At 56.7% G+C, this 23,279-nt stretch overlaps 1 protein-coding gene across 1 annotated transcript; it reads left to right on the forward strand.

The window, feature by feature from the left end:
* The first annotated feature begins 248 nt into the window (after window positions 1-248).
* LOC123018773 (melanotransferrin-like) lies at window positions 249-23,279 on the forward strand. The gene is made up of 15 exons (XM_044421129.1): window positions 249-290; window positions 502-601; window positions 2,021-2,203; window positions 3,159-3,315; window positions 5,051-5,118; window positions 6,636-6,823; window positions 7,703-7,883; window positions 8,625-8,776; window positions 13,203-13,299; window positions 13,992-14,186; window positions 17,994-18,150; window positions 18,787-18,854; window positions 18,938-19,125; window positions 21,533-21,731; window positions 22,822-23,279. The coding sequence occupies exons 1-15, from the start codon at window positions 249-251 to the stop codon at window positions 22,899-22,901; spliced, it is 2,055 nt and encodes a 684-aa protein (XP_044277064.1). The 3' UTR covers window positions 22,902-23,279.

Consider the following 23,279-nt stretch of genomic DNA (forward strand, 5'->3'; position numbering starts at 1 on the left):
TTGTGGCAACTGCCCACACTCAAAACTGGGGCATACATGCCTGGTGGGCCCCTGGAAACCCCCAGTCTGCAACGTTGCCCTTGTGCAGATGCTCCCGCATCTGTGCCCCCCACACTCAGCAGCCGAGAGCCCCTCGGGAGGGAACACCAAGCCTGCACGTTGCATCCAATTTTGGGAAGGCGTTTTTAAAAAGTCACTCATAGGTACTATTGAGAAACGGGGAAAGCAGGTGGTGCCGGAGCCCGGGCATGCACTCACCGCGGGTGGCCGGTTGGGTCCCCTTGCACGAGGTGGGTGGAGCTGCCCACGTCACCCAGCTGTGACATCTGGAGAAGGCCAGAGCCGTCTCTTTATATCCAGAGGCAACCAGGGGGCAAGAAGATCCGGAGGCAAGAACTGAGCTTCTCTGCAGGCCCTTTTGGGCATCACCGGGTGGGTGCCCGAAACACCTCTGGTGGTCTTGCGCGGCACTGACAAACGCGCCCCCTGTTTTGCCCACAGGCAAGTTTGGCAGACGTGGCGACGGTGGATGGCGGCATGGTTTACCAGGCTGGGAAGGAATTCCACCTGAAGCCGGTGGTTGCTGAAGCCTATGGCCAAGGTAAATGGGAGGGTGCCCGTGCCTGACCACTGAGGGTCACCGGCTACCGCGGGGAAGGAGGAAGCCAGGTGCCCCAGGGCTCAAGGACACCTGGGGCAGCCACACGTTAGGGATTGCATGAGCAGCGGTGGCTGGAGCCGGGGGTCTGACCAGATGGCCCGGGAGGCCCCTTCTGGCTCGCTCCGTGTCCGTGCGTCTGTGTTTCTAGACCAGCAGAACCTACCCTGTATCCTCGCCACCTGCAAGCATGTGGTTACGTTAAGGTCAGGCTGCCGGTCTCAAAGATGCATCACTTCTTCTCACAACCAGCTTGGAGAGAAACCGTTTGGAGCAAGGCTGGCGGCAGTGGCTTGCTCAGTGGGTCGCATGGATGCAGCCCCCCGGCTTCCACTCTGCTGCCGTGAGCAGGGGGAGCCCCCAGTGGAGGCTCCCACCCACCATAATTCCTCCTGTTCCCTGTTGGCTAAATGACGCTTACAGTGGGGGAAACCACAAGCTCATTCCATCTCCTGCACGGAAAGCTTGGCCGCGCTGGGATGAGCACTCCTGGGCACTCCCCATGCTTTGGGGGCCTTCTTGCCTTCTCCTGCAGACAGCGAGGAGCCTGGGCCTCAGTCCAAAGGCGTGGCTCGCCCTAACACTTGTGGGGGGCTTTTGGCCAGGTCTAGGAGAGGAGCTGCACCTCGAGCTTCCTGTTGGGAAAATAGCCCTTTGCAGCAGATTTTCACTGGAGCGTGTAAGGCCGAAGCACAGAACACAATGTGATGTGCGAGGGGCTTATTCTTATGCTTCATAGGCGTAGTGATGGTCGTAGTTTGTGTGGATTTTCAGTGGTCCATTGGGTGCTTGAAAGGTACTGGGTGCTGTTTGCCTGCGTCAGGGGCCACACTCCATCCTGAAGGCTTCATTGCCAAGTCCTGAAGAATCCCCTCTTCAGAGCTCACTCTGCCTTATCTGAGGATGCTGGGCAGATACAGACTGCCGCAGTCACTTCTGAAAAGGGGGTGCAATCCGGCAGGTTAGGAAGCGGGACCATCAGTCCAGGAGTCTGCCTTGGGGCTTTGCACTGCCCCCTCAGCCTGTCTGACCTGCAGCTGCTGAGAACACACTGTCTGCCCCAGGACCCTCTGCCTGGCGCTTCTCTTGCTTGGGGGGTCCTGTGGCAACCACGGCAGCAGCTGCCAAGGGTCGAACTTCCTCCGTAGGATGGGGAATGGTGAAGGTGGGGTGTCAGCCATGCGGAATAATTGAGTGTTCAGAATTCACAGCTTTCCACCAAAATGGTGTCCGAGGACCACGCACTCATGTGGACTGAATCTGACTTGGCTGGCAAGACGGGAGCCGCTTCCTTCACAGCCCTGGCTGGTCGCTGAAAGTCTTTCTGCTGCTGTGGTCACGAGGTTTTCCCCTTTTCGGCAGATGTGGGCACTTCCTACTATGCGGTGGCCGTTGTGAGAGCAAATTCCACCTTGACCATCAACAGCCTGAAGGGGGCCAAGTCCTGCCACACAGGCATCAACAGAACCGTTGGCTGGAACGTCCCTGTTGGCTTCCTGATTAACAGTGGCCGGATGTCAGTGATGGGCTGTGATGTCACCCAAGGTGAGGCCCGCCGTGATCATCTCATGTCTGAGAAGGACCTGCTTCAACACAGGCTGCCCCCGATCTGTGGCTATTCAGTTCCTCGGAGCTGAATTCTGCTCTATGTGGTCCTGCCTCACTCTGCAGTTTGGACACTTTCAGTCCGGGAGGGGAGCGTGCATGCTGCTTGCACAGCACAGCGCCCCCGCCTGCCCCCAGCTAGCGACCGAAAGCTGCTTCCACTGTGCAGGTTGCCCTCTAGCAGTTTCTCTGCCACCGGAACCTTCCTGCGCCAAAGGCATGCTCCACATGCCGCTTGCCCATGCGGGGAGGGAGTGGGGTGGCACCCAACCACGAGGCAGGACTTGGCCCCATCCAGCCACCCGGGGGATCCATCCGGGTTAGTGGGCAGCACAAATCCAAAATAAATAAATGAATGGATCCTGCAACATAGACACATAGAGCTAGTCAGAAGGGGTCTCCCGGGCCATCTAGTCTGACCCCCCGGCTCCAGCCGGCTCCGCTCACAACATGCCCGCCATGTGCATGTCCAGCCTATCCTTGAACACCCTCACCAATGGGGCCTCAATGACCCCCCTGTGGAAGCCCTTGCCACACCCTCGGGATCCAAAGTGCTCCAGCTCCTCCCCAGAATTCAGGCCAAGCTCTGGTCTGGCCGGACGTGGGCCGAGAGTTCATGACTGCACGGGCAGCGGCATGTTTCCCGCATCCCTGCGGCTCCGGCTGGCCGCCTGCCATATACTCCGAGGCGCAAGAGCCTGATGCTCCCCACGGTCCCCATCTGGCTCTCCTGGCCAGTGGAGGGGAGCCCGCATGTTAGGGTGGGATTCCCCCGAGCTTCCGCTGTGCCTGCACAACTGCCTTGGTTCCCCAGAGGCTCAGGCACACCATGACAGGAGCGGCGTGGTGCTGGCTGGTGGGACCTCCAGCTGCTCAGTCCCTCCTTCTCTTTCAGCGGTGGGCGATTATTTCAGTGCCAGCTGTGTGCCAGGGGCTGGTGGAGGCACGTACCCCACATCCCTCTGCCAGCTCTGCAAGGGAGACGAAGCCGGCCAGGGCAAGTGTGAGCCAAGCCCCAGAGAGGAGTATTACGACTACCTGGGTGCCTTCAGGTATCTGCCGTAGCCATGGTGGCCCCTCCTCCTGGGACATCCACCCGGTGTCTGACCCTTCCCGCCCCCAGGGGTGTCTGTGCAGCAAGGCGGAGCCAGAGCAGAAGCCCCGCCTCCTGCCGCGGAGCCGGCTGGACACCCCGGCCACCCGCAGTATGGCGTGGGAGAGCCCCTGCTTTGCGCCCGGGTTGTGATCTCAGGCGGCCTTGGAAACGGGCTTCCCCTGTTCTCTATGCCGCTTTTTCCTTGCTGAAAGTGTTTGCGGTTCTTTCTGAACAGGAAACGTCCTGCAGTTTTTCAGCTCCATTCACAGGCTTTGTCCCACCAAGTTTCAGCTACGCCCACCAAGCCATATTTGCCCTCACGTAATGAGAGTTCAGCTTCATGCTGCTTGGTCCCCATGCTTTGCGCATTGGTGTGTGGACATGGACGGCCACATGAATTATTGCCTGGCTTCTTTCCCGCCTTTCTGGAAGGCTAGAGCTGCTTCCGCTGTTACATCATCCTTTGCCGGTTGATGCACTCTCCCTCTGCTGTAGAACTCAGTTCAAAGCCCTCCTGAAGGACTTCTTCGCGCTGCGGCCAAGCACACGCTTCCCTTCCTCAGAAGGGGCAGCCCCCTGCTTGCCAGCAGCCTGTCTCCGGGAAGCTTAGCCCGTGGCTCCAAACTCCCAATTTCTCTCGGTCTTTTCCTCTCCCGTGAACTGGAAGGCTTGAGGAGGAGCCATCTGGGCTGCAACGCTCCTGCCTTTCTTCCCTAAGGCTTCGCAGTCCCGCTTCCCCGCGTCCGTCTTTGCAGGGCCGTTCCACAGCCCTGAGTTGCGTGCGCTTCGGCCAGGCCCTTCCCGTCGCCGGCGCTCTCTTATGGACTGCCTCTGCACCTTCTGCCCAGGACCACTGTCCCTTGTTCCAGTACGAAGCAGGAGCGGGATGCCATGCCCTTCCTCCGCCTGCCTCCCCCACTTCTTCCCACACCTGCCCAAGGTGCCCCCAGTCCACTCCCATCAGCCTGGGCGATGGTCAGGAATGCTGGGACTGGTGTGCCAAGCCTCCCCCCCACCCCGGACTTCCTCGGCTTCCCTCCCCTGTCATTGCTCTTGACCCCCGGCTTTTGCCCCTGCCGTGCCCCCTCCCGTCCAGCTCCCTTCTTGCAGCCCCCAGTGGACCACCTTCTCTAAAGCCATTGCCGTTTGCAGGCTGCCCAAAGCCCCCTCCCCAAGGGCCCAGCCTCCCTGGCTCTGCTCCATCGCCCGCTCCTGCAGAAACCCATCGATCGCGTTCTGAGCTGCCGTTCGGTGTCCACAAGGAAGCTTCTCTGTGGCAAAGCACAAGCAGGCTGGCTCAGCAGCCCTCCTGCAGCGTGAGGCTGCGCCCCGGGGGGTGGGCAGAGGTGGGTGTCCCTTCCACAGCCTTTGCCATCCCGGTGCTGCTTAAGGAGCCTGGCAGCTTTCAGACTATTAAGTCCATAATTAGGAGGCCCAGATTCTGCGACTGAGTCACGTGGCCAGTTCAGTGCAGCAAGAACAAGGCCCTTCGGCCCCGCGTTGGCCTTGGCCCCCAGCAGCTGCCCTCGTGGTGTTGCGTTGCGCTGAGGGCAGCCAGAGGGGGGCTGCAGAGCTGTGGGCACTGTGTGGCTGGAGCCTGAGCAGCCACCTGCCCAAAGCCTTCCTGGGGGCAGCCGAGCGGATGCTGCTCACTTTGCCGTGACTTGATTGTTGCCTGGTGTTTTCTGCAGGTGTCTGACGGATGGCAAGGGAGACGTTGCCTTTGTCAAGCACAGCACAGTAGCTGATGCCACAGAGGGTAGGTCGGGCTGCAGACAAGATGCTTGGATGGGGTAAGAGTTGGGAAGGGTAGGTGGCAGTTGGCAGAGTGGGTCAGGTCCCATGCATGGGGAACCACTGGCCCGCTCCTCTCCTCTCCTCTCCTCTCCTCTCCTCTCCTCTCCTCTCCTCTCCTCTCCTCTCCTCTCCCCTCCCACTCATTTACTGGTAAAACTCTGCTGCTAACCCTCAGGAAAGAGGAAAAAGCACAGACTGTGGCTTGACCACTCAATGTGGGTGGCAAAATGAGATCAGACAAAAAGTGAAGGCAGGAACGGTCTATCCCTTTCTTGGCTCAGTCTTCTCCCAAAAGAGGATCTGTGGCCTTCCTGATGAAGGGGAAGTACAAGCTGAAGGAGCAGGACGGCAAGTCGGGACTGACAGGCAGATGGCCAGGGATCCTCTCATTGGATTAGCTGAGTCCAGCTCTCGAGCGCCCGATGAACTGCACCCCGGAGTCATAACGGAGCAGGCAGAAGAACTCTTGGAGCCACTGACTATGTTCTTTGGGAAGTCACAGAGCACAGGGGAAGTGCCAGATGACTGGAGAAGGGCTGACATTATGCCCATCATCAAGAAAGGGAAAAACAAACCTGGGAATGCCAGACCAGTTGGGAAAGTTCCCTGGGAAAGTTCTGGAGCAGATTATATTGCAGTCAGTCTGCAGGTACTTTGAAAACAATGCAGTGATGATCAAATCATAGAATAGTAGAGTTGAAAGACGTCTGTGAGGCCATCAGGTCCAACTTCCTGCTCAGTACAGGACTCCAAACTGCCCAGCTGCCTCTCGAATGCCCCTGTGTGCGAGAGGCCAAGGTCTCTTCCCAGTCATCCCAGAGTGCAGGACCCAGGGCAGAGGGCTGAAGTTACAAGCCCTGATTAGGTATCAGGAAGAACTCCCTGAGTCTTGGAGCAGTGCAGCAATGGAACTAGAGACCTGGGGAGATGGTGGGCTCTCCCACACCAGAAGCATTCGAGATGCAACTGGAGAGCCTTCTGAAAAGCGTGGTTGAACCCGGGAGTCCTGCGCTGAGCAGGGTGTCCTTCTTGGCCTCTGCAGCTCTACTGTTCTCAGGTCTCAGACACCGAGGATCCAGAATGCGCCCCGTGGGCATTGCTCCAGATGACTTGTTTTTAGGCAAGGTTGACAGAAGAAGGGTGCTCTGGTTCCTTCTCCTGGAGTCGCCATCTTCATGACCTGACCTGACAAAGAAGAGAGGCCTGTGGCGCATCCCTTATCTCACTGCTACTCAGGGAGGAATGTGACCTGGAATGCCAGGGGAGCAGGTGCCTTGGTGTTTAACGAAAAGTTTCTCTCAGTTTGGCTGGCTGCTTGGGTGCTCTGTGGACATTTAAGCTAAACCTCCTCCTCCTCCTCCCGCCTTCCTTGCAGCATCTGATAAATGCATCAATTGGATCACCCAGAATGGGGGTGGGGCGAGGGGGCTGATTGGCCTCGTAACCTCCTGGTCGAGCAATGGCCCTTTTCACTTCCAGGGCAGAATCGTCCCTCGTGGGCCCACCAGCTGCAGCCGTGGGACTTCCAGCTGCTCTGCCGAGATGGAAGCAAGGCAGCGATCACAGCATGGCGGACTTGTCACCTGGCCCGTGTCCCCGCTCATGCTGTGGTGGCCAGAGGGGACACTGATGGGGGCCTGGTCTTTCGGCTGCTCAGCCAGGGGCAGGTGGGTCCTCCTTGCAGGCTGGCTCAGCTACCGACACAGCGAGGACTGAATGGTGGGAACACTTTCTCCACGCCAGACCTGCAGGCAGTGGCCGACCTCCAGCCACTGAAGTGGGGCGCCTCTGCGCATGGCAGGCCATCCGTGTGGGGTCTGCAGAAGGCGGGAGGCGAGGCCAAGTGGGCATGAAGCAGCAGCGATCCGTGTCGCAGGCCCCCCCCCCCCCCAATCTGCCATGCTCACTGTGCTGCCAGCGATTGGTCACCTGCAGGATTCCTGCCTGTCTGCTCCCTTCCTCCAATCGGGTCGTGTGCCTTCAACAGCTGCACTCACGGGCAGAAGGAGGGGTGCCGTTGCCCCCACAGAATCACGAGACGCTTTAAGAGGTGCAAAGGGGCTTTTCCTTCTGAGCATCCCGCAGCATCCGTGGGCACCCTCCAGCCCTCGCCCCCCCCCCCCCAGGCAGTGTGCCATGTAATCTGCAGCTGCCTAGTCCCAGACAGCAAGACCGGACAGCTCCTGGGGCACACCTGGGCCGGCCCAACTTTCAGCACTCACCTGGCTCCTCTGGGTATGGTGCCCCCCATTTTGGTCGGGCCCTGGCCAGCTTGTGTTTTTGTGTGTGCGTGTGAGAGTTGTACCCCACCTCTTCCTTCAGGGAGCTCAGGGCAGCGTGCGTGAACCTTGCCTCCTTCCGTTTTAGCCTCATGTCAACCCTGGGAGGGCAGGTTGCACTCAAAGTCCCCGCTGAGCCCAGCGCTCTGACCCCTGAGTCGCACCGGCCCGTGTTGGCTGGTTACTGCAGAGCTGAGAAATAACGTGCCTTCACCTTCAGGAGAAGGGGCATTGCCCCTGAGACTCGCTTTTCTTTCTGTATTTCAGCAAAAGTTTGATGGCGGGGATTCCAGTTTCCAGATGTTCGATTCGGACGCCTATGGTGGGAAGAACCTTCTCTTCAAAGACTCGACCACTGAGCTGGTCCCCATTCTTCAGCAGACTTATCAAGCCTGGTTGGGAGATGAATACCTGCTTGCCATTCGAGGCTTGGACTGCAACGCGTCCAGTAAGGACAACTTGGGCCTCCATAGCAAGACTGAGATCCCACACAGAAGTGGGGTATGACTGTGAGCTGGGGTGGGCGAGAAAATGCCCAGAGAGGAAGGGAAGACAAACCAGTTGGGCATTTTTGGTCGAAAAGGCTTGGGGCAATGCAGGAAAGGTGACATCATCAAAGAAGGTGATTCATCAGGGGAAGAAGGTGGACTCCTGAGGGACCGAGGGATGAGATGAGCAACCTTGTTGACCACAGCCAGGTGGGAGGAGGTCAAAAAGGTGTGGGAAGCACACACACACTTCCGGCCATATAGGCTAGAAGCATGACTCATTCTTCATACATGTACGGAATGGCTCCTTGCCCACTAGCGTAGTGGTGCTTGAAGTATCATCCGCAGTGTGCAACGAGAAGTCTTCTGCAGAAGTTTTAGCCTTTCCACACAGGGCAGCTGGCCTGGCCCCAGGGCAGGCAGCGAGCAGGTCAGCCTGTGGTTTCAACGCTCAGCAGTCCAGAGTGCTGGCTGAGCTGGTAGGGGCTTCTGGGAACTGCAGCCCCGGCGATCGAGGGGTCTTCCTTCTGCCTGCTGCAGGTCTAATGCCTTCTTGTGGCACTCCAGGATTTCCATTCTACAATGGAGTGGCCAGAAAAGCACGTGCTGTGGTGGATGCAGCATCGGGAGCAAGGGGTGGGAGAGGGAGGTCCCACCGCATCAGAGGTTTCAACCGCTTTCTGGCAAATGGCCTTTTGCAGGTCTGCCAGAATTTCTGCGCTGGTGTGTCTTGTCTACAGAGGAGATCAGGAAATGCAGTGCCATGGCCATGGCCTTTCAGAGAAAAAGCTTGAAGCCACAAATCCAGTGCGTCTCGGCGACGAGTCAAGAGCAGTGCATGCAGTGGATCCAGGTGTGCGCTGCGGTGCGGGTGCTTTGCAAGGGAATGGGCGGGCAAGGAAGGGGAGCTCAGACCAGCCAGGCCAGGAGGCTGGGGCTCTAGGCCGGCCCCGGGTGCTGGTGGGCTAACTGGAGCGGAGGTGTGGCGAGTGCCCCAACAGGCTTTGCAGCTCTGGCCGTGGCAGGAGCCTGCAGGGGCCTCGCTTCAGTGTGGCAGCCCCAGGGCAGCTGCAGACTGGGGCTGACCGGCCCTTCTGGTGAGCGGAGCTTGCCCGAGCTCCCTGGCCGAGGGCTGGGGCAGGGCATGCAGCTGGTCTCTCCAGGCAGCTGGGCGGCACCTGGTGGATCTGCAGAAGCCACGGTGGCCTAAGGAAGACCAGTGCCAGCTGAGGCCCCTCTTCCCCCCTGCTGGTGCAGGTGAGCCCTCCACGAGGCTGGCCAGTGGATGGATCATCGACCTTGCTTGAAACTTTTGTGCCCCACTGTGCAGTTCAAGACTTTTCACAAAGCATGTAGAGAAGCGGCACCTGACAGGCAGCGGTTGCTCGTGCTTATAAAAGGCTCTTGACAGAGACCATCAACACAGACACTTGAGCAGATCCCGCAGTCGGACAATGTTGAAGAAGGGCCAGCAGAGAGCAGGCGTCCAAGCAGTGGGGTTCCCCAAGGGGAAGGCCCTGGGACCGACGCTTTCGTCTTGTTCATAAGTGATCTGGAATTAGGAGCAGGTGTGCTTACTGCTGTTTCGTGCCATCAGGTTGGCTCCACCTTTTGGGTACCTCGAGAATGAAAGCCCTTCAACATATCCTGCCCAGGACATCCCTGCTTAACTGCTCGAAGCTCAAGGCTGAGGCTTCCCTTATGGAGCGGCTCCATCTCTTCCCTTCTTCTGCCTTGGACTTTCCCTGGCATGGTGGCCTTCTCCAGGGAGCCTTGCCTTCTCGTGGTGCTCCCAAAGTATGGCAGCATCAGCTGGGTCATTTTTGCTTCTAGGGAAAGCTCTGGCTTGATTTGATCTCGGTCCCACATGTCTGTCTTTCTGTCTGTCCAGGGTATTCAAAAACCTGTCCTCCGGCACATTTCACACGCAATAATATTCTTCACTGTCCAGTTTTCACACCCATACATACTGATCAGGAATACAATAGTGTGGATGATCTTGGCCTTGCTCTCCAGTAAGACATCCGTACATTTTATGGCCTTTTCTAATTCCTTCATTGCTACCCTTCCAATCCTTAAGCACAGACTGGTCTTCTGCAATTCCTTGGTGTGCTCCAGTAGCCAACGTATATGCATATTTTTCTCTTCCCTTTCGGAATCCAGCTTGAATGTCAGGCATTTCTTGCTCCTTTATTGGGAAATATTCTTTATTGCAACACCTTCAGGATCAGCTTGCTTAAATGGGAAACTACTGCAATAATCCTATGATTCCTACACTCCTTTGCATCTCCTTTCCTTCAAATCGGAATACATATTGAAAGTTTTCAATATGTGGGCCATTGTTTTGCTTTCAATATTTGCAGGCATACATTGTTAGAATGTGGACTGATTCAGTCACTGTAACTTGGAATGAATTGAATGAACAGGGCATGCTTAGCCTTGAGAAGACTGGAACACGGAGCTGACATTGCTCTGCCCACCCACAGGGCCTCTGTCCTCTCTGGATCCAGCTTCAGTTCATTGGCCTTCATCCAGCCCGTTACCAGGTTCAGGCACCAGTCCAGGACAGCCAATGCCTCACCTGGGCCAGATGAAAAGCCAAGGTGGAGCTCGGTGTCACCTGCATTATGGTGGCATCTCAGCCACACCTCCAGCTGACCTCTCCCAGCAGTTTCACGTAGAGGTTAAAAAGCATGAGGGACAAAATCGGACCCTGCGGGACTCCATGGCGCAACCGCCATGGCACAGAGCAACAGTCCCCAGTGTCACCATCTGGAACCAGTCAGCCCAGGAGGAGTAGAACCACCGCAAAGTGGTGCCCTCTGCTCCCAGCCCAGCCAGCCATTCCAGAAGGATACCATGGGTAACGGTACTGAAAGCCACGGAGAGGTCCAGGATAACCAACAGGCTCACATGCCCCCATATCTCTCGTGGCAAAAGTCATTCCCCAGGGCAACCAAGGCAGCCTCCACCCTTAACCCAGGCCGAAAACCCCGCTGCAATGGATCTAGACAAGCTGCTTCCTCCAGAAGGCCTTCGAGCTGCCCGCCCACCACCCACTCCATCACCTCGCTCGGGAAGGGGATATGAGCGACTTGTCTAAATGGCTTGCATCACGCAGGGCCAGGCCTGGCTTCTTTAGGAGCGGTGCCATCACCGCTGCCTTTAAGGGGGCTGGCATCACTCCCTCTCTCAAGGCGGCCTCGGCAGCCCCTGGGCCCAGGTACAACCCCCCCCCCCGATCTCCCAGTAAGCCACAATGGGCAAGGGTTGAGTGGGCAAGTGCGAGGGCTCCAAGGACATGATGCAGGTGGAAGAGAAATGTCCTCTCGGCCCCTTCACTGCCACCAAATAGGCTCAGGAATGAACACCAAGCCATGTTTGGGTGGATTCAGCCCAAACTCTAGCCATCTCCCCTCTTGCCTCATCACCCGCAGCCCCGATGCTCACCAAGCAGCAAGCTGGGCTCTGCAAGGGGGGAGAGGCATTTGTGGGCAGTCGTGTCAGCTGCCCAGGCCGTCTCCCTGTTCTGCAGAGAAAGCTGGGTTTCAGCAGGAGTGCCTACCATGCCAGCCAGAAAATCTCCCAGAATTTTCTGGAAATCCTCAGGATCCATTAGGGCTGGATCAACTGAATGGGTCCCCCCTCCCCCCCGAGGGAAGAGGAAGCTGAAAGAAAGTGGTTTTTCCATGACAAGGGGTGCTTGTACACTCCCCAACCACCGGATTGCCATCATCCTGGCCTGTCAAGAAAACCAGGTGCAGTGTTTGTCCCTGCTCCTGTGATGGGCTGGTGAACAGGCTGGGGCTCCATGAAGTCCTGAGCCACCCTGGGCAGGGCAGCCTTTGCGTGGACATTGGCATCAGCCAGGACCAGCATCCGGGTTGTCTCGGCACCAGCCCAGAGCCCACTTCCGTCGGAGGTTCCATTCTTCGCCAGCCCAGCGCTTCTCAGCAGGCCTGGTTCCCAGGGACCGTCTGGCTGGGGGAAGGACCAGGAGAGGGGCAGCAATAAGTCACCTGTCCCATTTCTCTCTCTTTGGATGTGGGATGGAATTCACTGGGCCCTGGAGATTGGAATGTGTTTATTCCATTTAGTTATTCCTTGGCCACTTGTCTGTCAATCTGGGGCTGCCACCCCTCCCTTTTGCTTGTTCTGCCTCTTCGTCGTAGATTTTCTTGTGAAGGAAGATGGAGGTGAAGTAGGAATCGAGCACCTCCACCTTTTCCTTGTTGTCTGTTATCACTCTGCCATCCACTTTAAAAAGCTGGACACCTTTCTCTTTATATGTCTTTTGTTTTGGATGTACCTCAAGGAGGCTTCTGTGTTGTTCTTTGCTAGTCTCAGTTCTCTCCTGCTTTAGCCTTCCTGCCAGAATCCCTGCAATCGCTTGCTATTTGCGTGTAGTCTTCCTTTGTGACTTGGCCCTGCTTCCACCTCCCCGCACATTTTCTTGTCTTCCTTCAGGTAGTGTCTTAATCTTTTGTGGAGTCCCGTGGGCTCCCTCGATCGTTTGCTACACTTCTGTCTTGATGGAACTGCTCGTAGCTGTGCTTGGGGAATTCTCTTTCAGGATTGCGGGGCTGTTGTGTCTTGGGGGTTGGTGACAACTGGTGCTTTATCCTGTCTTCCCTAAAGGTTAACAACACAGCCCCACTAGTCAATAGGGGTATGTCACAAGAAGGAAAACAACTGAGTGAGGGAACTAAGGGGACAGAACAAAAAGGAAAGAAGGGGGAAGTTAAGGCCCTCCCCGTGAAACTCCCGTGTGCTTGCTCTGGTCACTGGCCCCTGGGCGCTTGGCTGCTTGTACCCCAGAGGCCCCGGAGCAGCTGGGGCAGCTCGCTCTGACCTGCTCAGCTGGGAGTCAGCAACCAGAATACGGCCGTGGACAGCTATTCGTCAGGGTGGCTCAGTCTTTCTTCTAGTGTGTGCTAGGTGGCTACCAGGAAATGCTGGGGGGCTCGGGCAGGGTTCTCCACCCCAATTTACAAGAAAGGGCAGAGGGTGCACTGGGACAGGCACCTGCCTGATCTCTCTGGACAGCAGAAGGGCTCTCACCTGCTTTGGCTGCTCATCGCGCCCCGGCCTTGAGCATCAGGACCCGTCCTCCTCGCACCGCGGGATGTGGGCGAGAGGTGGTGGCCATGTGGGGCGCTGTGCCTGCCGTCAGGGGAGAGCGTGGCCTGCCTGGCATCGTGCCTCCCAGGCCCTCAGCAGGACGCAGCGAGTGCGGAGGGGGCTTTGCAGACCGCAGACGTGCGTTCATCTCCTTTCAGAAAAGAGCCGTTGACGCCGTGACTCTGGCGGGGGAGGATGTTTACCTAGCTGGGAAGACATACGGCTTAGCGCTTGCTGCGGGGGAACGCTATGCAGGTGAGCACAGAGGCGGCCGAGAACACAGGCACCTTGTGCCTGAACGATCAGCTGCCGTCTGGCGATTCGAGGCCTCCAGGGAGGGGAGACAGAGCAACGCCTCGGAGGAGGAATTGCCGAGCAGGCGTGCTTCCGCGAGGACTTCGCCCAGCCCCAGAGCAGGCCCCACAGTGCAGAGGTTGCTGTGTGTCACTCCCCTCTTGCAGCTCCTTGGGCCCCTTCCTCGTTCCTGCTGGTGTCAGGGGTTCGACTTGCCAGCCTCAGAATCTGGTCCTGTTTTAATTTTCTCCTCCTGGCCTTAGCTGTGAAGTCTCCTCTGCAAGGAGCAGCTACTAAGCAAGAGGAAGCCAAGGAGCAAAGAGCAGGGGGAGCCCTCACCCCTCCGGGCGTCAGAGCGGGCTCCGTGCCTCCACCGTGGCCCCTCTGCCTCGTCCCCCTATTCTGGTCACAAGCCCTTCATCCACCCCCAGAGCGCGGGGTCAGTCAGCATTCCACCTCTGAGCCTCGCCCACGTGTATTTCTGAGACATGTCACTGGAAAGACGAGCAACTTGTCCCAGTGTCCACCGAGTTCTCCCACCAAGCGAACGTAGTCGCAGGCAAGGAGTGATGGAAACCAGTCCTGCGGGCAGGCGCACATCTCAGATTCCTGTTCACTGTTGTGCTTCCCCATCTCCCCGCTCCCACATCCAGATGGGGACTCCACAAGCACGTACTACGCTGTGGCGGTTGTGAGGCGGGCAGCGTCTGATGCTTTCACAATCCATGAGCTGAAGGGGAAAAAGTCCTGCCACACGGGCTATGGGAGGACAGCCGGGTGGAAGATCCCTGTGGGCCTCCTGTTGAGAATGGGACTCATCCAGCCCCAGGGATGCAGCATCCTCAAAGGTAAGGGGGTGTGTGTGTGGCGAGGGAATGCTGCCCCCCCCCCCGGGGCTCCCGCCTATCTCTGAATTTCTGGGGCAGTCAGGGTGCCTCCCCCCCTCCCCATGTCTCGATCAACAATCTGGAAATTGGAGAGGGTGTTTTGAATGGAAGAAGCAATGGGGGCCACAAGTCGCCCGCCAAACCGCTCCCCAGCCACTTTCCTCCCGGCCTCTGCAAATTTATGCCAGGATGCCGGGGAGGCCCAGGCCTTCTAAAGGTAGCTGAAGGTCACACTTTATTGATGGGTCAGGCTGTGCTTGCTCTGACGGATGCGGGACAGCTTTCCTGGGAGCATTATGACTCCGCCAGAGAGCAGAGCCCAGGAGGACATGCGGACCAGTGAGCCGCACAGCAGGAGTGGCCACTGTGGGTCAAAGCTCGCAACTCGCCTGGGCTAGTTCTCAGACACTGCAGCCTGGGAAGGGTATATCAATTAGCCCTGGAACCTCTTCCAGTTCCAGGTCTGTTCAGGACATCCTTCCAGTCTCACTGAGGCATGTGTGGGAAAGGAATGAGACACAGCTAGCCAGAGGGGGCCATCCAGATTCTTCCCAGGCCCTTCCTCATCTCCCAAGGCCCCACCTCTCCTCTCTGCCACCAGCTGCTGAGCGAGCAGTTCTGCTAGCTAGGTGGAACGGCACTTCCCTTGAAGAAGCAGGCGCATGGAGCGCCTCCTGCGGCTCCAGCAGCTGAGCTGGCTGCACCCCCTTCTGGACAGGGGTTACGTGGCTTCTGTAATGTGTGCTCTGGCAGCTTCCGAGTTAGGTTGCTACAACACGCTCCGCATGGAGCATTTGTTGAAAATGGTAGCTGCAGCTTGTGCAAAACACCACAGCCAGATGCATAAAAGCAACGAGAAGGTCCCAACCTGCAACACTGCTCTGGCCCAATAGCACTGACTGTCTCCATGCGTTTGAACCAAGTTCACAGTGCAGGTTTTGACCTATAAAAGCTTGGCATGGCTTGTGACCGCAGTACTGGATGGAGCGCTTCTTCCAGCCTGGATCTACTAAGATGCTGTGATCAACATCTGAGCCCCCCACCCCGCCCAGTGCTACCTCAGAAGGAGGCTGGCCGATGGAAGGACCTTCCCACTTCGGCCGGAGCATCCTTCTGGTACCAGATCAAGACTGCCCTCTTTTCCCAGATATTTAATGGCATCAGGGGCATTTATGCTGGCTTTTTTGGACAAGTGTTGTTTGTATTTAAAATGTTTTTACAATTCATTTTTTAATATTTTGTATATTTGAAAAACTTTATGTGTTTTTATTGCATTGGTGGTCCATGTTTTTATGAATTGTTGTAAGCCTCCAAGAAAGCTTCACCTAGTGGGGGGAACAGAAAGGGTAACAAATAAATAGACATCAGGGGTAGGAACATTTCCCTTCCTAGGCTGAGTGAGGCTTCCAGTATCAGCACTGGCAAAGGAAACAGCCATTCCCTCCCCGTTGCTAGAAATCGCCTTGCGTGCGAGAGCTCAGAGACTCCTTTGAGCAGCCATAGCTCTGTGCATGGGATGCACCATACAGGCTGGGCTGCTCCTCCCACAACAGACTGGGCTGCTTCTCCCAAGCAACAAACTTCAGGCTCTGACTCTGCAGTTAAGGAAGACAGCAGGTTGGAATGCTTAGCCAAAACGGCAAGCTTAAGGAGCTCTGCGATTAGCCGAGCTTCTGGCGAGAACCGATCAACTTGGCTCCGCAAGGAGAAGCCCATGCAAACGGAGGGGGTCAGAGTGTGGAGTCATCAGGCTGGTGGCTCATCAGGAAGCCAGACCAGCGGGCCAGCTGGGTAATGTCCGAGGTTCCTTCCAGCTGGCCCACAAGCAGCATGGCCCTCCCTGGCAATGGAGGCAGCTTCTTTCAGTGGGGGAGGGAGGAGGGGGTTTCAATTTGTGAGGTATGTGAGGGGGTGTCACACGGAGGTGGGTAGAGACCTGCAGAGGAAGGCAGGACGCGCTCCAACAGAGCAAAGCTCAGGGAGCCAAGGCTCCATTTGGATGCCAGGAAGCACTTCCTGACAGTCAGGATCCCCAGGGTGTGGAATGGGCTCCCACGAGAGGTGGCCGAGGCCCCATCGGTGCGGGTGTTCAAGGACAGGCTGGACGTCCACATGGTGGGCATGTCGTGAGCGGAGCCGGCTGGAGCTGGGGGTCAGACTAGATGGCCCGGGAGACCCCTTCTGCCTCGCTCTGTTTCTGTGTTTCTAATTTGGAATCAAACTGGGCATGGGCAGGACTAGAAGGGTCATTCACTTGACGGATGTTTCTTGCTAGCAACAATACTCAAGAACACTGCAAGTGAGGAGGATCTGGGAATCATCGCTGATTACAAATGGAATATGAGTCAACAGTGTGATGTGGCTGCAAAAAGGGCAAACGCTATTTTGGGAAGCATTAACAGAAGTATCGTTTTGAAGTCATATGACATTCTAGTTCTCCTCAGCAGTGGCCAGGCCTCATCTTGAGGACTGTGTGCACTTCTAGGCATCACAACTTGAAAAGATTCAGAGCAGAGCAACAAAGATGGTGAAAAAAAAAACCCTACAAAAAGACCCTGGAAGAATTGGGCCTGTTTAGCCTTAAGAAGACTGACTGGAGATATGGTAACTCTCTTCCAATACTTGAAAGGTTGTCACCCAAAGAAGGCCCAGGATCTCTTCTTGTTCATCCCAGAGTCAGGACATGGAATAATGTGCTCAAGTCACAGGAAGCCAGATTCTGTCTGAACAGCAGTTAGAGTAATAATGCAAAGATGGAGCCAAAGATCAAGAAGTTGCAGGCTCTCCCACACTGGAGACCTTCAAGATGCAGCTGGACAGACATCCGTCAGGGATGCCTCAACTCGGAGTCCTTCGCAGAGAAGGGGATCAGGCTCCTTCTAACTCCAAGATCCTCCGATTCTGCAACTTTTGTACTACTCCCTCTGGCAGCCTAGCTCAATGAAACACTGTGCTAGTATCCTCTAATCTTTCTTGGCTGGAAAAGCAAAAGGGGAAAGATGTGCTCATGGAATGAGCGGGCTCTGGCTAAACAGAGCTGCCTCTGTTGCTTGTCTCCCTTGGTGATGGCACCAGATGGATGGAAGAAGCCAGGAGGTGTTCCTGCATTTCCTTTAAGAAAGAGTACACAGTATCTGGAGGAAGGAAGGGAAAGAGACATCTCAAGCAGGCCAAACTTCTTGGTTTTTAATTTAGTTTCTTCTATCCCTATTAAAATTCTGGAACAATGATGGTAGTGTTAGGAGGAAGAGGAACTTAACAGCAGCAAGACAGAAAACTACGAATGCACCTCATTCTCCAAATGAGGAATTCTCGGGTTTGCATGAGAAAAACAGCTTTTGAAAAATCTCCCAAGGAGTGTGCTGACTATTGAACAGGGCAGCAAAAGGAGGAATTCTTTTAAACACGAAACAGCTGCACCAGAGCGAGTGTCACAAGCCACCCGTGCTCCCCTCGCCTGATGGCGGGCGCTGTGGCCGACATGGCGCATTTCTGAGGGTGAGGCAGGATTTCGAGTCCAACATCAACACACACGCCCTCATACTGCAGCAACCACAGTCAGTCTGTGTATGAACAAGAAATGTGGGAGAGAATGGGGTGGGTGGGGGGGGGGTCTGGAAAATGAAGATCCAGGCCACAAGTCAATGCAGCCACTTCCTTACTTGCAGCCGGGGGCCCGACTGGCCCTGGGGCCAAAGGACATTCCCCATCCCTGATTGGGCATGAGTGGACAAGCCTGGCTTCCTGTCTCCTTTGCTCTCCTTCCAGCGGTGAGCTCCTTTTTCTCTGCCAGCTGCATTCCTGCTGCCAGCCGAGAAGACTACCCAGCCAGCCTGTGCGAGCTCTGCGTGGGTGACGACCGCGGCAACCACAAGTGCGACGCCAGCAGCCAGGAGCGCTACTACGGCTATGCAGGGGCCTTCAGGTACGTGGAAGCCCCGCTGCAGGCAAGAGCCAAAACGCCACGTGGCGCCAGGCCCGCGCTGGCTGTGTCACGGCGGCGGGCCCCTCGGGGCTCCCAGCCCGCTCTGGCTCGGCCCTGCCACAGCCCGACTGCCGGGGGTGCCGCCTGCGGCCCCCGCCTGCCCCTGCCAGTGCCGGGCTGCACGCTCGCCGCACTCGCTGGCCGGCCCCTCCTCGCGCCTGCCGTCCAGCAGCGCCAACCCAGGAGAGGCCTTCCCCGCAACGGGGTGTGGGGGGCGCTCTGCGGCATGGCAGCGGAAGCGGGCACTGCCGTGTCTTGGGCCAGCTCTTTGGCGACGGGTCGGGGAGCGCCCGTCTCTCGGCCGGGGCGGTCTTGGCGGAGCGCTGCGCTCCAGGTCGGCCTGAACATGGAGGCTCCCCAGAATCGGCTCCCTGCGACCCCAAGCATGGGGCGAGTGTGCCTTGCTCGGGGCAGGAGGCGACTGCAGTTCTACCGGTTACGGCCGTGAGGACTTCCAGGGGCCTCCACAGCCCTCTTCGGGGAGGGGAGCGACCTCCTCGGGGGCAGAAGCCCCGGCACCGAGGGAGCGCCTCCTGCTGCCAGTGGAGGTGGTGACCCTGCTGTTCCCCGTCGCAGGTGTTTAGCTGAGAGCCAGGGTGACGTGGCCTTTGTCAAGCACACCTCAGTCTTCGAAAACACAGATGGTAAGTTGCTGGCAGCCGCCTCTGGGGGCCCCCACTTGCCCCTTCCTGACAGCAGCCTCTGGAGGGTCCGCTTGCCCTTTCAGGGAACAACGCTGAGTCGTGGGCCTCCCAGCTCCAGTCTGAGGACTTCCAGCTCTTGTGCCCAAATGGTGCCCGGGCTGAAGTGGGCCAATTCGCCGAGTGCCACTGGGGCCGGGTGCCTGCTCGGGCGGTCATGGTCCACCCGGACAGCAGTGCTTTGGCTGTGTACGGACTTCTGGACAAAGCTCAGGTACAAATGGGAGAAAATGTAAGCGCTCACGTGAGCTTCGAAATATGGTTTTATCCCCATCATTACTGGGTGTGCCCATTTTTCGCCCTTACTGTGCAGGAGTGAGGCTGCTGCCACTGCTGTTACTGACGCCATTTCTGTATGAGCCCATTACCAAAGCTCTCTGAGCACTCCAGTTTACAACAACCCATAAAAGTAAAGTGCGATTTGGTTGTTCAGTTGCACAGTCGTACCCGACTCTTCATGAGCCCCTGGACCCTAACACCAGGCGTTCCTATCCGCCACTGTTTCCAGAGTTCACCCAAAATTGTGTTCATTGCTTCGACGACACTGTCCAATCATCTCATCCTCTGCCATTCCTTCTCCTTTTGCCTTCCATCTTTCCCAGCATCAGGGTCTTCTCCCATGAGTCCTTCCCTGTCATTATGTGGCCAAAGTATTTGCACTTCAGCTTCAGTATCTCCTCCTAAAGAACAGTTGGGGTTGATTTCCTTTGGGACTGACTGATTTGCTAAAAGGCAAAATGCAATTTTGGGATGCATTAATAGAAGTATTACTTCAAAATCACAAGAAGTAGTTGTTCCTCACTATTCAGACCTCACCTGGAATACTGTGTCCAGTCCTGGGCACCAAGATTTAAGAAAGATGCAAGAAAATTAGAAACAGTCCAGAGGAGGGCAACAGAAATGATCCAGGGTTTGGAAACATTGCCCAAGAGGAAAGACTGAGAGAATGTTCAGCCCTGAGAAGACAAAGCTGAGCGGGGACATCATCTCCCTCTATGAGTCCCTCCAAGGTGCCACAAAGAGGGAGGCCGAGATCTCTTCTCGCTGATGCTGGAGTGCAGGACGTGTTGAGGCAGCCCTGTGGCTGTCCTGGCTGCCATGAAGCCGTGAGCTGCTCCAGACAGAGGCCGAGATCCCCCAGGACTGCCATCCTGGGGGTCCTCCACTTCAGATCAGAGACCAGCTCCACCGACTCAGCCAGGCAGGCTGCTGGGCAGTGAGATGGGTGGCACATCCGCAGGGCTCCAAAGCCGCCTCAGTTGCCTGAGGTCGGGCAGAGACACCCGAGGCCCAGACGCGAGCGAAGGTGGCTCCCCAGCCGCTGGCCCTCCCGGCCACGGTGGTTCTGCAGCGAGTGTCTGGGCAGGCCACGCTGAGAGAGGGTCGCTGCCCCAGCCCCTCGGGGCCACTCAGGTCTCGCTGAGGCAAGCCAGTGACCGGAGCGCATTGCTTGCTTGCAGCCAGCGGGTCCCCCACCGCTGTGGCCCGTCCAGCCCTCACCTCCCTCTGCAGGGTGCGGGCTCAGTCACGGAGCCCTGAGCGGCACTGCGATGCAGCGGGTGCCGGCAGGGGGGCTGGCACCCACGCTGGCAGGGGCCGTCCTGCAAGAGCTTCTGCAGGTAACGCTCCCAGACCCACGGCAGGGTGGCTCAGGCCTCCTGCGCCTCACAGTGGGTGGCAGCGAGTTCAGCTGGTGGGGAGCGGCCGCAGGCAGCATGGTGCACTGGCTCGCTGCTGCTGAAATTCCAGAGCCGCAGGTGGGTCCCCAGAGGCGGCGAGTGGGGAGTGGGAGGGGAATTACTGCACAGCAGCCAATCAGAGCACTGCTGGATGCAAGTCGGCAGTCACTGGGCAGGAGCAGCAGGTGCAGTGGTAGCCACTCTGCCCAAAGCCTAGAAACATATAGAAACAGAGCGAGTCAGGAGGGCCCTCCTGGGCCATCTAGTCTGACCCCCGGCTCCAGCCGGCTCCGCTCACAACACGCCCACCATGTGCACGTCCAGCCTATCTTTGAGCACCCGCACCAATGGGGCCTCAACGACCTCTCGTGGAAGCCCATTCCACACCCTGGGGGTCCTGTCAGGAAGTGCTTCCTGGCATCCAAATGGAGCCTGGGTTCCCTGAGCTTGGCTCCATTGGGGCGCGTCCTGCCTTCCTCTGCAGGGGAGAACAGGTCTCTGCCCACCTCCGTGTGACACCCCCTCACATACCTGCATGTCGCCAACAGGTCCCCTCTGAGTCTCCTCTTCTCCAGGCTGAAGAGACCCGCTTCCCTCAGTCTCGCCTCATATGGCCTCCCCTGCAAACCGGCCACCAACCTGCAGAAATCACACAGGAGCAATGCTTATGGGTTCAGGTGCTAAAGCAGCCACAGTGCAGTGTGGAAGAGAGACCACTGCTTCTCTCTGTGTTTGGCTGGAGACGCAGTGCACCACGCTTCGCCTGGGTTCAGACATAATGGCAAGCCACTCCGCTGCTGTTTCCACCATGGCCTGTCATTCTATCTGAACCTGCCTGGTATGTGCAGCAGGCAGCAGCAGCGGGCCAACCCTACCCTCGGGTCAGATACGTTGAAATGCGCACAATCTGAGATATTCCGAAACCCTCTGCTTGGATTTCAGGATTTCTTTGGTGATGACAACAACACTTACGGATTTAAAATGTTCAGTTCTACGGACTTCGAAGGGCAAGATTTAATCTTCAAGGATTCCACCACTGCAATTGTGCCCGTTGGGGAAAGAACAACTTTCAAATCCTGGTTGGGGCAGCAGTTCCTGGAGTCTCTGGAAGGGCTGGGGTCTTACCAATGCTCGGGAGCAGGTGAGTCTGGCTTTCCATGCTGGTTTCCCCAGATCTGTCCTTGTCGTAAGGGAAAAGTCTGGTTTTTGTGTGAAGAGCGAAAGCTAAGCAAATTTTGGAGCGTTGTTATCCGGGGGCCCTGCTACTTTTGCAGCGTGGAATGGCTGATCCCTTCCTAGGTGTCCTGGGTGAGTTTGTGCAACTAGACACCCCACCTTGCAAAACTCTGCAGTACGGCTGCTTTGTCTGCCCACGTCTGCCCAGCTGGTATCTCAGGGGACTCAGCCACTAAGCCATGCTGTCTCTTCTCCCTTTCAGGACCCATTTTAGGAGTCTGAAGAAACTGTCTTTATTTTCCCCCTTTTGCAGCTTTTTTCACATCTGCATATTTTCCTGTCTGAAACCCCGTGAACACTAGTTTGAAAGAAACGTTTTCTGTTGACAGCTGTCAAAACTTCATGCTCCTGCAAATGGGGCAAGATGCAATCTTCCCCATTCCAAGCAGCTAGAGTTTGGGGAGAAGGCAGAAGACACTGAGTATTCAAAGCTAGAGGATTTTGCTGTGAAGGGGTACGATGCTCACCACCCCCTGCCATAAGCAATTAGCCTCCTTCCTATTTACTTCCCATTTGACAGCTGTCAAATAAGATGCAAAGCGACAAAATAGCCTATATTCAGCCTTGCTTGGTTGGGCTGAGGCTCTTCTTCATGGGCAGGAAGGGCTTTATGTGTTGGTCTGTGCACTGGAACCCACCCACATGCCTCACAGGATTCAGCTGGGGGTGGCTGGATTCTGGACTTAAAATGGTGTGGATTCTGGCAGTGCTTCCAAGGCACCAGCCAATGCTGCTACACGGTGGCAGGGCTCTCTTCACACAGCCAGTTGTGACTTTAAGTGTGGCATCATGGGTGGAAGGCACGCCTAGGAGATTGCTTCAGGGGCTTCCATGTGAAAATGTTTTTGCCAAGTTGGATCATTTGTACAATCCAATAATGTATGCTTAAATAAGGTTTTTAAGGGTGGGCCATCATGGGATGGACTGCTTGTGTGACTTTCTTGGCAACGCTGAATGCTCAGAACAGATGGAAAATCCTGCTTTTGTGTTCTTAGATAATGCTCTAGCTGTCAAGTCTACGAACACCTTCCTGCTGCTGATGTGTCTTGGCCTTGTTCGGTTCTACTCTTCATGATCCATCAGCTGGGCACCAACCTGCAACAAAGCAAAATACAGTTGTGGGACCTAATATCATGGACAACCATCAGGAAACAAGCAAACCAGTGAGGAATGCTGGCTGTCCTCCCTTCCAGTCATCACTCAGTGCCTGGATTTCTGCTGACCGAGCTCATCACACCCCCCCCCCCCCCCGGGAACAGGGATTTGCTCCAAGTTCCCCGAGTGGCACCAACTGTGCCACTGCTGGTCTTGGTGCACTGGGAGAGGCACTGTGTGCGCGACCGCCGCTCGCTTGCATGGGGTGCGGCCCTTTCTGCACCAGATGAGCATCACCATTGTCTTTAGCTGCCCTGAGCTTTCTATCAAGGATTAAAAAGTGGGGGTCGCCCTCGAG

The sequence above is a fragment of the Varanus komodoensis genome, unplaced genomic scaffold (genome assembly GCF_004798865.1).
Source record: "Varanus komodoensis strain SLA01 unplaced genomic scaffold, ASM479886v1 scaffold115, whole genome shotgun sequence".
NCBI classification, from domain to species: Eukaryota; Metazoa; Chordata; class Lepidosauria; order Squamata; family Varanidae; genus Varanus; species Varanus komodoensis.